General features: G+C 44.1%; 1 protein-coding gene across 1 annotated transcript in view; it reads right to left on the bottom strand.

The window, feature by feature from the left end:
* Positions 1 to 15,167, bottom strand: part of LOC132815084 (protein argonaute-2) — a 100,206-nt gene that overhangs the window by 39,413 nt on the left and 45,626 nt on the right. The window contains exons 5-8 of the mRNA XM_060823823.1: positions 13,367 to 13,503; positions 4,666 to 4,800; positions 708 to 795; positions 298 to 445 (exon numbers count right to left, since the gene is read on the bottom strand). Coding sequence (XP_060679806.1) covers positions 298 to 445; positions 708 to 795; positions 4,666 to 4,800; positions 13,367 to 13,503 — 508 coding nt within the window. The remainder of the gene's footprint in view (positions 1 to 297; positions 446 to 707; positions 796 to 4,665; positions 4,801 to 13,366; positions 13,504 to 15,167) is intronic.

Genomic DNA, 15,167 nt, shown 5'->3' with positions numbered 1-15,167 from the left:
TTAAGGAGGAAAACTCAAACTGAATAGGAATCGTGGTCAACCTCGCATCTGGTGATGAGGGAAAATCAAATGAGAGAGTTGGGCAAGGTCTCTGACAACTCCAGTTGCAGGCAATTGTGGCAGGTGTATGTACTCTCACAATGTGAAACTAGATGGGGAAGGTTGGAAGAAACCAAAATAAGAAGGAAACATGGGAAAAGGGGGAAAAAACAGTAGAAAATCTTCAACCAACAGACCTGGTGCAAAAGCAATTATTTTATTTCATATCTTTAATAAGAGATTACAAAACTGACGTGCCTCAAGAGGAAGATACGTATGTTTTTGCTCCTGTCCAACTTGTAGACATGGTAAATGAGGATAGCGAAGATTTAGTTTGTGCTTGTCCTTGAAATATTGTGCTACCGTGCATTCAACAGTCTGCCCATTCTCCTGCTGAAGTGGAAATCTAAATACATTCAAATGGTAAAACAATATCAGAAAATTTTACTCAGACATCATAACTTGCAAAACAAAACTATTTTAACCCTTTTTAAAGAAAAACACTTGAAAGGGTCAGTGAAGAAAGTATTTCAAGAATGAACAACATTTTCATTAAAAAATACCTTTAAATTAAACTCAGTTCAAGGAATTATAATAGCCAAATTATATCTGTTAAGTGTCAATATTTATTGCAACATAGATGATATTTCCAAGCTGAAATGCCTTACGTTTGATGGCTTGCTGGTCTTCTGGTAACATTGCACACTCTATACTTTCTTTTCATTTGTCCACAATGAGTGATCTCCACTTTGAGTCCTGCAGAAAATTAAATCCAAATTTTAACAACTCATCAAATGCTAATATTGTTACTGTACTAACTGCTAACAAAGACAGTGCAGAACCATAAAATAAAAAGTACATCACTACTCAGCCTATTAAGGGTGTGCTTTCTCACAGCCCACTAAATTCTTACCCTTCATTTATTTATCCAAATGCTTTTCAAGTCGGCAATTGAATCTGCTTCCAACACAACTGCAGGTAGTGCAGTGCAGATCAGTCACTGCATATATAAAAAAAACTTCTTGTCATCTTGGGCTTCTCTGCAAATCATTTGAAACCAGCAACCTCTGCCTATCAAATCATCTATAACTGGAAAAAATTTTGTTGAACTGCTTAATCAAAACCACTTGACTCTGAACACTACTAAAACGACCCTTAAACATCTCTGCTTCAAAGAGAACAATTCTAGCTTCTCCAGTCTCTCGACATCACTAAAGTCCCTCAATCATTGGAGTAAATTCCTTTTTCAATGTCCTTCAGGCCTCAATATAATTGAGGCTTTGCACAGAACTGCTCAGAACACTTTTGTTGAGACTCACTGCTTTTATACTCAACCACTTGTTCATAATACCAATTCTTTTTTGAACAGTTCTAAATGAACATATTTTGCACAGATTTAACAACCCAAAATTAGACAAAGTCGAACTCATGTTGCTTGTCATGTGAGTGTGTGGCTACTAAGAATAGCTGGTCATGTCGTTTCGTGGCTAGTTGGTGTTCATGGATGCGGATCGTTAGCTGTCTTCCTGTTTGTCCTTTGTAGTGTTTTGTGCAGTCCTTGCATGGGATTTTGTACACTACATTGGCTTTACTCATGCTGGGTATCGGGTCCTTCGTCTTGGCCTGGACCATAGAACAGGCCATCACCATAGTACAGAACAGGACCACACACCGCAAAAAAAACGGCACTAAAAGAAAAAATGGCCAAACTAACACACAACAAAGAGGACACCACAACACACTCCTAGGTTAGAAACCTCTTCCACAGACAGCTCAGACACGGAAAGAACAATACTGGCCAAGGGACTCAACTACAACCACAGGGACACCAAAACAGCAGGCTTCCTAGCAGCACTAGAATGCACACTCAGAAACAATGGACTGACAAGAAGAGACACAACAAACATGTGAGACAAAGTATCGTCCCCCTGATAACAAGGAAACTCACCAAGATGAACGACCCAATACCCAGCATGAGCAAAACCAATGTAGTGTACAAAATCCCATGCAAGGTCAGTACAAAACACTACATAGGACAAACAGGAAGACAGCTAATGATCTGCATCCATGAACACCAACTAGCCACGAAACGACATGACCAGCTATCCTTAGTAGCCACGCACTCAGATAACAAGCAACATGAGTTCGACTGGGACAACACTACTATTATAGGAACTGCCAAACAGAGAACAGCCAGGGAATTCCTAGAGGCGTGGCACTCATCCACAGATTCAATCAATAAGCACATCGACCTGGACCCAATATATCGACCACTGCAGCGGCAGATACAAACCACTATAAATGCCGGAGGAAACATCACAGAAGTACTTCACACAGGAGGCTCCCAAGCACTGAGGATGTCACCTAGACAGGGGATGAAACGTCTGCAACATAAATTCCCAGCTCAGCGAGCAGAACCACGAGCAAAATTAGACACCCAGCTGGGTTTCAACATCAGCAGAACTAGATTTAACAATCATCTGTAACCTCAAGGTCCAGCATATCCCCCAGTCCCTCACTGACATTAAGTCAAGAGATCAACCCTGGTTCAAAAAAAAGAGTGCAGGAGGACATGCCAGGAACAAACATACCCAAAGTTAATGTCAACCTAGTGAAGTGACAACACAGGACATCTTGCTTGCCAAACAACAGAAGTAGCTTGTAACAGAGAAAGCTAAGCAACCTCATAACCAACAAATCAGTTTGAAGCTCTGCAGCCCTGCTATATCCAGACATAAATGGTGGTGGACAATTAAAGCAACAGAAGGTGGTTCCACAAACACTCTCAACATCAATGACAGTGGAGTCCAGCACAAAATCCAAGGCTGAAGCATTTGCAACTATATTCAGCCAGAAGTGTTAGATGGATAATCCATCTTAGTCTTCTCCTGAGATCCAGATCATCACAGATGCCAATCTTCAGCCAATTTGATTCACTCCACACGACCAGAAACTACAGGAGTAGAATTAGGCCATTCGGCCCATTAAGTCTGCGCCACCATTTAATCATGACTGACCTGCTTCTGCACTCCATTCTCCTGACTTTTTCCCATAAATCTCGAATCCCTTACCAATCAAGAACCCATCTTTGTCTTAAATATACTCAATGACTTGGCCTACACAGCCCTCTGCTGCAATGAACTCCACAGATTAACTACCTTTAGGCTGAAGAAATTGTTCCTCTCAGTCCTAAAGAGTTGCCCCTTCACTTGGAGGTTGCGCCCTTGGGTCTTAGTCTCTCTTACTCACGGAAGCATTGTCTCCACATCCACTCTATGCACCAAAATATCTGCAACTGGAATCATTCAATCATTGTTGAATCCTCCAATAACATTCTGGGGTTACCACTGACCAGAAACTGAACTGGGCCTATATATATATATAACTCTCTGCAGAAAATAACTCAACGTCCTCCTCCATGTCCCCAGTGCCCGGTCCATCAACTATAAGGCACGGAACGTGAAGGAATACTCTCCATGTGCCTAGATGAGTGCAACTTCAACAATACTCAAGAAGCTACAATATGTCATAATGATTTACAAAGTGGCAAAACTGTTGGGGAAGCAGACAGGATAGCAACTTTCAAAGACGGGCAGGATAATTACCTGAAAGGGGAAAAGATTTTCAGTATAACAAGGAAACAACCGAGTTGTTAGACAATTTTACTTAACTACCCAGCAGATAGTATGGGTTAAATGGTCTCCTCTAAGCTATAACATGATGATTCCGTTTCCAAAAGTAACCTTGGCAAAATAATTTCAAAATAGCTTATGCACCCATCTTGATGAATCCATAGTCCATGCAGGGGCGGTACGGTGGCTCAGAGGTTAGCACTGCTGCCTCACAGTGCCAGGGACCCGGGCTAGATTCCAGCCTCGGGTGACTGTCTGTGTGGAGTTTGCACATTCTCCCCATGTCTGCATGGGTTTTCTCCGGGTGCTCCGGTTTCCTCCCACAGTCCCAAGATGTGCAGGTCAGGTGAATTGGTCATACTAAATTGCCCATAATGATAGGTGCATTATTTAAGGAGCAGGGAAATGGGTCTGGGTAGGTTATTCTTCGGAGGGCTGGTGTGGACTTGTTGGGCCAAAAGGGCCTGTTTCCGCACTGTAGGGATTCTAATCTAATCACTCCTAGTCACCCAATCAGTTTATAAAATGAAAACCTTTCCAGTAGAAGTGAAACCCATGTGTTCTTTCTTATAATATGCAGTCTTAGAATTTGGGTGGCGCTAGCAAGGTAGCATTTGTTGTGCACCCCTAAGTCAGTGTTAGACTTCAGTCATGTGTAAGCCTAACTAGCCAAGGGTGCTAAGTTTCTTTTTCTGAAGAGCATCACCGCAGCAAGTGATGCATAGCAACAATCTGATAACATCATGTTTTTGCTGTCAGTTCATAAATGACTAAATTTATTGTATCCCACTGCAAAACTCTCGACAGTTTTCAACCGCTGGGCTGCACATCCAGTACCATTAGATTACCACATCCCAAACGGCCTTTTGATACCATAAGCCCTCAAATAATATTGAGAACTGTTTAGTCTACTATAAGAAATAAAACCCTAAATATATATTACACACTAGCATATTAAAAATAAAATGCAGTTGCATTCGGTTCCTATACTCACCTTTGATCTCCTTGGTGAACTTCACTCTCTGGGAGTCAGTTAATGGTTTCTGCTGCTCTTCAATATTTTTAAAATCCAAAACTTCACACATGAATTCAATCACTGGTTGGGCTTTATAAAACGCTGTAGCAGATACTGAAAACCAAAGGGAAAAATATATAAAACTCACACTCTCGCTTTTCCTCTGAAGCAAATATCTGTTCTCAAAATATGTCGCATTGCCATAGATGATGAACAAATGCAATATTTCCATGCTGTGACACCCAAGAGCCAATTGCAGCAAAGAAAATTCTGCAGATGCTGGAGATTTTGAATAAAAATAAAGCTCTGGATAAACTCAGCAGATCTAGCAACATAGAGTCATATTGCTTCAAGTCCAATAGAAATTACTTTATTGGGATTGTATTATGTACCCCCTAATAGTCAGCAGGAAATTGAGAAACCAATTTGTCAGGAGATTTCAGTTAGAATAATAGGGTGGTAATGGTAGGGGATTTTAATTTTCCAGACATAGACTGGGACTACCATAGTGTTCAGGATTTAGATGGAGAGGAATTTGTTAACTGTGTACAAGAAAATTTTCTGATTCAGTATGAGTATTTACCTACTAGAAAAGGTGCAAAACTCAATGTACTCTTGGGAAATAAGGCAGAGCAGGTGACTGAGGTGTCAATGGGGGAGCACTTTGGGGCTAGCAACCATAATTCTATTAGCTCTAAAATAGTGATGGAAAAGAGTAGATTGGATCTAAAAGTTAAAATTCTATATTGGAGGAAGGCTAATTTTGACGGTATTAGGCAAGATCCTTCAAAAGCTAACTAGGGGCAGATGTTTGCAGTTAAAGGGATGTCTGGAAAATGGAAGCCTTCAAAAATGAGATAACGAGAGTCCAGAGACAGTACATTCCTGTCAACGTGAAAGAAAAGGCTGGTAGGTGTAGGGAATGCTGGATGACTAGAGAAATTAAGGCTTTTGTTAAAAAAGGAGGAAGCATGTGACAAGTATAGACAGGAGAGATCAAGTGAATCCTTAGAAGAGTATAAAGACAGTAGAAGTATACTAAAGAGGGAAATCAGAAGAGCAAACAGGGGACATGAGATAGCTGTGAATGCTGGGCCCCTTGCTGAGATATCTGTATCATCGATAGTCACAGGTGAGGTGCCAGAAGACTGGAGGGAGGCTAACGTGGTGCCACTATTTAAGAAAGATGGTAAGGAAAAGCCAGGGAACTATAGACTGGTGAGCCTGATATCAGTGGTGGGCAAGTTGTTGGAGAGAATTCTGAGGGACAGGATTTACATGTATTTAGAAAGGCAAGGACTGGTTAGAGATAGCCAACATGGCGTTAAGAATTGGACTTCATTTCTAACAAACTTGATTGAGTTTTTTGAAGAAGTAACAACATGGATTGATGAGGGCAGAGTGCTAGACATGATCTGTATGCACTTAAGTCAGGCATTCGACAAGGTTCCCCGTGGGAGACTGGTTCACAAGGTCAGATCTCATGGAATACAGGGATAACTAACCATTTGGATACAGAACTGGCTTGAAGGTAGAAGACAGAGGGTGGTGGTGGTAGAGGGTTGTTTTTTAGACTGGAAGCCTGTGACCACTGATGTGCCACAACGGTTGGTGCTGGGTCCACTACTTTTCGTCAATTAATGTAAATAATTTGGATGTGAACATAGGAGGTACAGTTAGTAAGTTTGAAGATGACACCAAAATTGGAGGTCTAGTGGACAATGAAGGAGGTTACCTCAGATTACAAAGGAATCTTGATTAGATGGGCCAATGCTGAAAATGTGTTGCTGGAAAAGAGCAGCAGGTCAGGCAGCATCCAAGGAGCAGGAGAATCGAAGTTTCGGGCATGAGCCCTTCTTCAGGAATGAGCCAATGGGCTGAGGAGTGGCAGATGCGAGGTACTGCATTTTGGAAAAGCAAATCAGAGCAGGACTTATACACTTAATGGTAAAAACCTAGGGAGTGTTGCTGAACAGAGACCTCGGAGTACAGGTTTATAGTTCCTTATAAGTAGAGTTGCAGGAAGATAGGATAGTAAAGGTGTTTGGTATGCTTTCCTTTATTGGTCAGAGAATTGAGTACAGGAGTTGGGAGGTCACGTTGCAGCTGTACAGGACATTGGTTAAGCCATTTTTGGAATATTGTGTGCAATTCTGGTCTCCTTCCTGTTGTGAAACTTGAAAGGGTTCAGAAAAGATTTACAAGAATGTTACCAGGTTGGAGGGTTTGAGCTATAGGGAGAGGATGAATAGACTGGGGCTGTTTTCCCTGGAGCATTGGAAGCTGAGGGGTGACCTTATAGAGGTTGTTAAAAATCATGAGGCATGGATAGGATAAACAGACACGGTCTCTTCCCTGGGTTGGGGGAGTCCAGAAGTAGAAGGCATAGATTCATGGTGAGAAAGGAAAGATATGAAAGGGATCTAAGGGGCAACTTTTTCACGCAGAGGGTGGTGCATGTATGGAATGAGCTGCCAATGGAAGTGGTGGAGACTTGTACAAATACTACATTTAAAAGGCATCTGGATGTGCATATGAATAGGAAGAGCTTAGAAAGATATGGGCCAATGGCAAATGGGACTAGATTAGGTTTGTATATCTGGTTGGCATGGACGAGTTGGACCGAAGGGTCTGTTTTTGTGCTGTACATCTCTATGACTCTTCTTTGGAACTCAAAGTACAGTAAAACGTGAGGTCTGCAGATGCTGGAGATCAGAGCTGAAAATGTGTTGCTGGTTAAAGCGCAGCAGGTCAGGCAGCATCCAAGGAACAGGAAATTCGACATTTCGGGCACAAGCCCTTCATCAGAAAATTCCTGATGAAGGGCTTGTGCCCGAAACGTCGAATTTCCTGTTTCTTGGATGCTGCCTGACCTGCTGCGCTTTAACCAGCAACACATTTTCAACTCAAAGTACAGGTCAACTGTAGCAGTTGCAAGCAGAATAAAGCTGCATCTTCTCTGCCCTGATAGATAATATAATCCTAACCTGTAAAAAGCAAATCTACCAATGTATGAAGCAGCAGCCTTATCTCACTATAAAAAAAATCAGGAAGTCTAAAGGAGATTCTAGAGGGTAGCCAGAAATCTTCGAGTAAAAAATGAGGTCTGCAGATGCTGGAGATCACAGCTGCAAATGTGTTGCTGGTCAAAGCACAGCAGGTTAGGCAGCATCTCAGGAATAGAGAATTCGACGTTTCGAGCATAAGCCCTTCATCAGGAATAAGAGAGAGAGAGCCAAGCAGGCTGAGATAAAAGGTAGGGAGGTGGGACTAGGGGGAGGGGCGATGGAGGTGGGATAGGTGGAAGGAGGTCAAGGTGAGGGTGATAGGCCGGAGTGGGGTGGGGGCGGAGAGGTCAGGAAGAGGATTGCAGGTTAGGAGGGCGGTGCTGAGTTGAGGGAACCGACTGAGACAAGGTGGGGGGAGGGGAAATGAGGAAGCTGGAGAAATCTGAATTCGTACCTTGTGGTTGGAGGGTTCCCAGGCGGAAGATGAGGCGCTCCTCCTCCAGCCGTCGTGTAGTTGTGTTCTGCCGGTGGAGGAGTCCAAGGACCTGCATGTCCTCGGTGGAGTGGGAGGGGGAGTTAAAGTGTTGAGCCACGGGGTGATTGGGTTGGTTGGTTCGGGCGGCCCAGAGGTGTTCTCTGAAGCGTTCCGCAAGTAAGCGGCCTGTCTCACCAATATAGAGGAGGCCACATCGGGTGCAGCGGATGCAATAGATGATGTGTGTGGAGGTACAGGTGAACTTGTGGCGGATATGGAAGGATCCCTTGGGGCCTTGGAGGGAAGCGAGTGTGGAGGTGTGGGCGCAAGTTTTACATTTCCTGCGGTTGCAGGGGAAGGTGCCGGGGGTGGAGGTTGGGTTGGTGGGGGGTGTGGATCTGACAAGGGAGTCACGAAGGGAGTGGTCCTTGCGGAACGCTGATAGGGGAGGGGAGGGAAATATATCCTTGGTGGTGGGGTCCGTTTGGAGGTGGCGGAAATGGCGGCGGATAATACGTTGTATGCGCAGGTTGGTGGGGTGGTAGGTGAGAACCAGTGGGGTTCTGTCTTGGTGGCGGTTGGAGGAGCGGGGCTCAAGGGCGGAGGAGCGGGAAGTGGAGGAGATGCGGTGGAGGGCATCGTCGATCACGTCTGGGGGGAATCTGCGGTCCTTGAAGAAGGAGGCCATCTGGGCTGTGCGGTGTTGGAATTGGTCCTCCTGGGAGCAGATGCGGCGGAGACGAAGGAATTGGGAATATGGGATGGCGTTTTTCTGGGCTGTGCGGTGTTGCCAAAGCACTGACCTGTACACCGCTGAAGCCAAACGCCAGCTCGCGGACGCCTCCTCTTATCGCCCCCTTGACCACAACCCCACCTCCCACCACCAAACCATCATCTCCCAGACCATCCAGGACCTCATCACCTCAGGGGATCTCCCATCCACCGCCTCCAACCTCATAGTCCCACAACCCCGCACCGCCCGTTTCTACCTCCTGCCCAAAATCCACAAACCTGCCTGCCCCGGCCGACCCATTGTCTCAGCCTGCTCCTGCCCCACCGAACTCATCTCCCAATACCTCGACACGGTCCTGTCCCCTTTAGTCCAAGAACTCCCCACCTACGTTCGGGACACCACCCACGCCCTCCACCTCCTCCAGGATTTTCGCTTCCCCGGTCCCCAACGCCTTATTTTCACTATGGACATCCAGTCCCTGTACACCTCCATCCCCCATCACGAAGGACTCAAAGCCCTCCGCTTCTTCCTTTCCCGCCGCACCAACCAGTACCCTTCCACTGACACCCTCCTTCGACTGACTGAACTGGTCCTCACCCTGAATAACTTCTCTTTTCAATCCTCCCACTTCCTCCAAACTAAAGGAGTTGCCATGGGCACCCGCATGGGCCCCAGCTATGCCTGCCTCTTCGTAGGATATGTGGAACAGTCCATCTTCCGCAACTACACTGGCACCACCCCCCACCTTTTCCTCCGCTACATCGATGACTGTATCGGCGCTGCCTCGTGCTCCCACGAGGAGGTTGAACAGTTCATCAACTTTACTAACACCTTCCATCCCGACCTGAAATTCACCTGGACTGTCTCAGACTCCTCCCTCCCCTTCCTAGACCTTTCCATTTCTATCTCGGGCGACCGACTCAACACAGACATCCATTATAAACCGACTGACTCCCACAGCTACCTGGACTACACCTCCTCCCACCCTGCCCCCTGTAAAAACGCCATCCCATATTCCCAATTCCTTCGTCTCCGCCGCATCTGCTCCCAGGAGGACCAATTCCAACACCGCACAGCCCAGATGGCCTCCTTCTTCAAGGACCGCAGATTCCCCCCAGACGTGATCGACGATGCCCTCCACCGCATCTCCTCCACTTCCCGCTCCTCCGCCCTTGAGCCCCGCTCCTCCAACCGCCACCAAGACAGAACCCCACTGGTTCTCACCTACCACCCCACCAACCTGCGCATACAACGTATTATCCGCCGCCATTTCCGCCACCTCCAAACGGACCCCACCACCAAGGATATATTTCCCTCCCCTCCCCTATCAGCGTTCCGCAAGGACCACTCCCTTCATGACTCCCTTGTCAGATCCACACCCCCCACCAACCCAACCTCCACCCCCGGCACCTTCCCCTGCAACCGCAGGAAATGTAAAACTTGCGCCCATACCTCCACACTCGCTTCCCTCCAAGGCCCCAAGGGATCCTTCCATATCCGCCACAAGTTCACCTGTACCTCCACACACATCATCTATTGCATCCGCTGCACCCGATGTGGCCTCCTCTATATTGGTGAGACAGGCCGCTTACTTGCGGAACGCTTCAGAGAACACCTCTGGGCCGCCCGAACCAACCAACCCAATCACCCCGTGGCTCAACACTTTAACTCCCCCTCCCACTCCACCGAGGACATGCAGGTCCTTGGACTCCTCCACCGGCAGAACACAACTACACGACGGCTGGAGGAGGAGCGCCTCATCTTCCGCCTGGGAACCCTCCAACCACAAGGTATGAATTCAGATTTCTCCAGCTTCCTCATTTCCCCTCCCCCCACCTTGTCTCAGTCGGTTCCCTCAACTCAGCACCGCCCTCCTAACCTGCAATCCTCTTCCTGACCTCTCCGCCCCCACCCCACTCCGGCCTATCACCCTCACCTTGACCTCCTTCCACCTATCCCACCTCCATCGCCCCTCCCCCTAGTCCCTCCTCCCTACCTTTTATCTCAGCCTGCTTGGCTCTCTCTCTCTTATTCCTGATGAAGGGCTTATGCTCGAAACGTCGAATTCTCTATTCCTGAGATGCTGCCTAACCTGCTGTGCTTTGACCAGCAACACATTTGCAGCGGTAGCCAGAAATCAATTTCTTCTCAAGAGCAATAACAGATGGGCAATAAATGTTGGCCAAATCAACAACACATTCAGATATTGTCAGATATTTAAGTATTCTAATTTGTGTTGTTATTTCATGAGCTTAAACATGGGTTAGAACAATAATTTGGGCAATTACAATCTATAGCTAGAAAGAGCAAGTGAAAAACTGGAAGGCACACGGCAGTCAGCATACTAAGTCATAAAAGCAGAAATATCGAGCTAAAGAAACCATGTGGATAAATCGCTAATCATGCCTGGGTATTTTGTCATCATGCTTAGTTTTGGCAGAAGCAGTTTGTCAACTGATTGGATTGCTAAACCTGTACCCATTGTAAAAGGATCACTTCACACAAGTAATATTCACGTGGTTAACAATAGATGTGCTACATCTATTTGATGAAAGCTCAGCATCTGTACATGAAATGGTTTTCACATTTCTTTCAACTAAGGTTCACTTCAGATGTATTCAATAACTAAGGTCTGTTACTTAATCTTAAGGAATTGAGTTGGTGGATGGCTGTTGCAAGTGATGTGAAATGAAAAAGTAACGTTGCTATAGTCCCAGAGGAAAACAGAGCTGCACTCTAGAGATGTGACTGATGGTGATTTAACCGGAAGGTCAATTCACCTCAGGTGACTGGAGACAGTGAGGACAGTCCTTCATGATAACCTTAATTGGTGCAGAAATCAACTCGTGCTTTTGCACCATTCTGCATCACTAACCAGCCACCTGACCAACTGAGCTAACCGATCGCCAATGTAACGCATCATGTAGGTACAAAATAATAAAATGCTGCAGATACTAGAAATCTGAAATGAAACAAATAATGCTTGGAAAAACTAAGATCAGACAACAGTTGTGTATGAAAGAAACAATATTTCACACTGGAACTTTTCAGGTCTTCTGTTGTGCCTCAATAAAGGAGAGTAGAAATGAAAAAAAAATTAAGGTTTATTCCTATATGGACAATACAGTGGTATGACATACTGAAAGGGAAAATATGAAATATGTATAATGAGTTGAAGAGGCATCCATCAGATATAATGGAAATGATTTGAATGCTATCATTCACCATAAATTATCTAGTTATTTGGAAAATATCAGGAAAGAGTAAACAAGTGTATTTTCTTGACAGATTTGCTCAAATTACGCTAACCTTGCAAAGATCATTAACAAACACGCTGACAGAATGGTGTAATTTTGACACTAATTTTGAAAGGATACTGGATACACAGTTTTGAAAGGATACCATCCTGACCTTCAAAATGGTTTGTATAATTAACCATTCTTTACCATAAACAGGGTTATAATTATGAAATCATGAAGCTAATGCAAAAGCTTTACCTGATTCCAGCAGCTCCTAAGTTTGGGTTAAAATGTATGAAATTTTAGTTTGTCATCAAAATTAGATCAGAAGTTTAACCATGGTTTGAATACCCAAATATACCATACCAACTGCACACACAAAATCATCATTTTATGTTGTCATAAATTTCTTTAACATAACTCATGCATGTCAGTGCATACTGGACTTTTAGTTTGGTTCTGAGCGAGTACTAATTACCTCTTTCTTTGTCAAAGTCACAGTACAAACTGTTAAAGCCAGAAGGTCCACAAGATTTTATATATAAATATATATACACACATTAACTCAGATATGGAAGTATAAAATTGCCATTAGTCACTTTAGCACATTCACACAGGTCAACATCCATAAAATACAGAAATCACTGTGCATAACTGTTTAGAACTTAAGCTTCAACGAATTTGTATTGAGAGTAAATTTCAGTGCTATTTTGAGTCAAGTCTCAAGTGAACATTTATATCTAAAATAAAACGGAATTTGAAAAAAAGAAAGCATTCAACATCTTGGGCCATTATTTCCCTCAATTAAAACTGCTATAATAAAAAAGACTGCCTCACCAACCAAAGTATTTGTTTGAGGTAATGCCCTCTGCATGAATTGGATACTGTGTTCCTCAATATTGCAAGAGTCAATACACTTGAAAAAATACTTGATTGGTTGTAAAGTACTTTGGAAAAACCAAGAGTTTGTCCAATGCGCAATCCAAACACATGGCTGTTGATTCTGCCCATTACCAAAATTAAACTGGTGAACACTAGTCAATGTAGCCCCACGGTCACATTTACTGGAATTCTCAAACATGTAGCACTAAACTCATTAATCGAAGTAATTAAATCACCAAATATATAACACAAGCCCCTCAAAATTAGAACAAATGAAAGCAGTAAGAATTCTATCTGAAAAACAAGAATAAATTAGTTCAATACATTAAACTCTGAAACCTACCATCAATATTAAGCATCATTTTCCACAATGAAGGTCTGACTGACTGATGAAATCCAAACCACACTTCCCTGCCCCCTCCCAAGGGATTAGAGCACCCCTCAGATGGTGTGAAGAATGAACGGCCTACAGGAGTGTACCTGCAAAGAAAACAGAATGTACTTTACTTAAAGAGTACAATCACTAATTAGTTGATTGCCATGACATTAAAATTTCTATTATGACAACTAACTGAAAAGCAGGAACAACATTTTCTTTTCTCTGCCTGGCATTGGGAGCCCAATTGCCAAGGTGCTGAATTTTAGCCTCACTGCCCACCCACCCATCTGCAAACCCTCACAGGAAAGTCAGTCATGAGCCAAGTCAATTGACTTTAAAAATAGTTGCCTGCAGCATTAATATGTGGAGGCAACCTTTACAAGGCAAAATATAGGCATCTATCCCGCAGTAACGGTGTTCTACCCAACAGCTGTTAGCCAATCAACAAGTAGCTCCAATAATATCACAACTCAGTAGTGGGCATTGCTGGAATTACGATCAGATCTAAGATTTAAAATGCAAGACAGAGGGAGAGGTCATAAGCATTGGGAGGGGCAGGGTTTCACATTTTGAAAGCTAGAGGGGAGGTATGATTTTAGGGGAAGTGGTTCTGGCAGGAGCAGAGTTTACAAACTTGCTGAATGCATTACCCACCACTATTATGCACAGAGTTTTGGGGTAAGCAGGAAGGCAGTGGGCTAGCAACCATGGAATTTCAATCATCCCTGCACACCTAGCTATAAACATGTCCAACACGGCGATCCAGAACATTGGGTGGCACGGTGGCACAGTGATCAGCACTGCTGCCTCACAGCGCCAGAGACCCGGGTTCAATTCCCACCTCAGGCGGCTGACTGTGTGGAGTTTGCACATTCTCCCCATGTCTGCGTGGGTTTCCTCCGGGTGCTCCGGTTTCCTCCCACAATTCAAAAATGTGCAGGTTAGGTGAATTGGCCATGTGTTAGGTGATGGGGTAAATGTAGGGGAATGGTTCTGGGTGGGTGGCGCTTTGGCGGGTTGGTGTGGACTTGTTGGGCCGAAGGGCCTGTTTCCACACTGTAAATAATCTAATCTAATTTAATCTCTTTCTTAGGTTCAGCTGGTAGCATTTTCTATCTCAGAACCAGCAGAGTCTGAGTTCAAATTCCAGTACAGGACTGGAACACCAAAATCAAAGCTGGCAGCTAAATGAATTACTGGGGGTAGAGTGCAGCATCTTCCACTGACAGTGATTTGCTAAGTAATGTTAATCAGTGGGTGCATGAGACATTATAGGTAAACATAAAATGTCTCAAGATTAAAAAGCTAAATCCCCGATGTACTAGCCATTAAACTTTAACAAAGACTTAGGAAGGCTAAAAGGGGCTATGAAACATCCTTAGCAAACAAGATTAAGGAAAATCCCAAGGCATCTTATATGTATATAAAGAACAAGAGGGTAGCTAGGGAAAGGGTAGGTCCACTCAAGGAAGAAAAAAGGGAATTTGTGTGTGGAACTTGAGGAAAGAGATGAAATGCTTAACAAAGGTATTCACAAAGGTGGAGGATTGAGATTAGATGTTTCCCATAGCTGGTAAATCCATAACTAAGGGATAAGGGAAAGGTTATTTAAAACTGAGATAAGGAGGAATTTCTTTACTAAGGATAATAAAATCTCTATCCTAGAAAACTGTGGAAACTTAATCTTTGAACATGTTTACAATAGAAATTGATAGATGCCTGGATACTAATGTCTTCAATAGATATGGTAAAAGTTGAGGTAGAT

Source organism: Hemiscyllium ocellatum, chromosome 4, assembly GCF_020745735.1.
Source record: "Hemiscyllium ocellatum isolate sHemOce1 chromosome 4, sHemOce1.pat.X.cur, whole genome shotgun sequence".
NCBI lineage: Eukaryota > Metazoa > Chordata > Chondrichthyes > Orectolobiformes > Hemiscylliidae > Hemiscyllium > Hemiscyllium ocellatum.
This window is presented reverse-complemented; position numbering and strand designations above follow the sequence as displayed.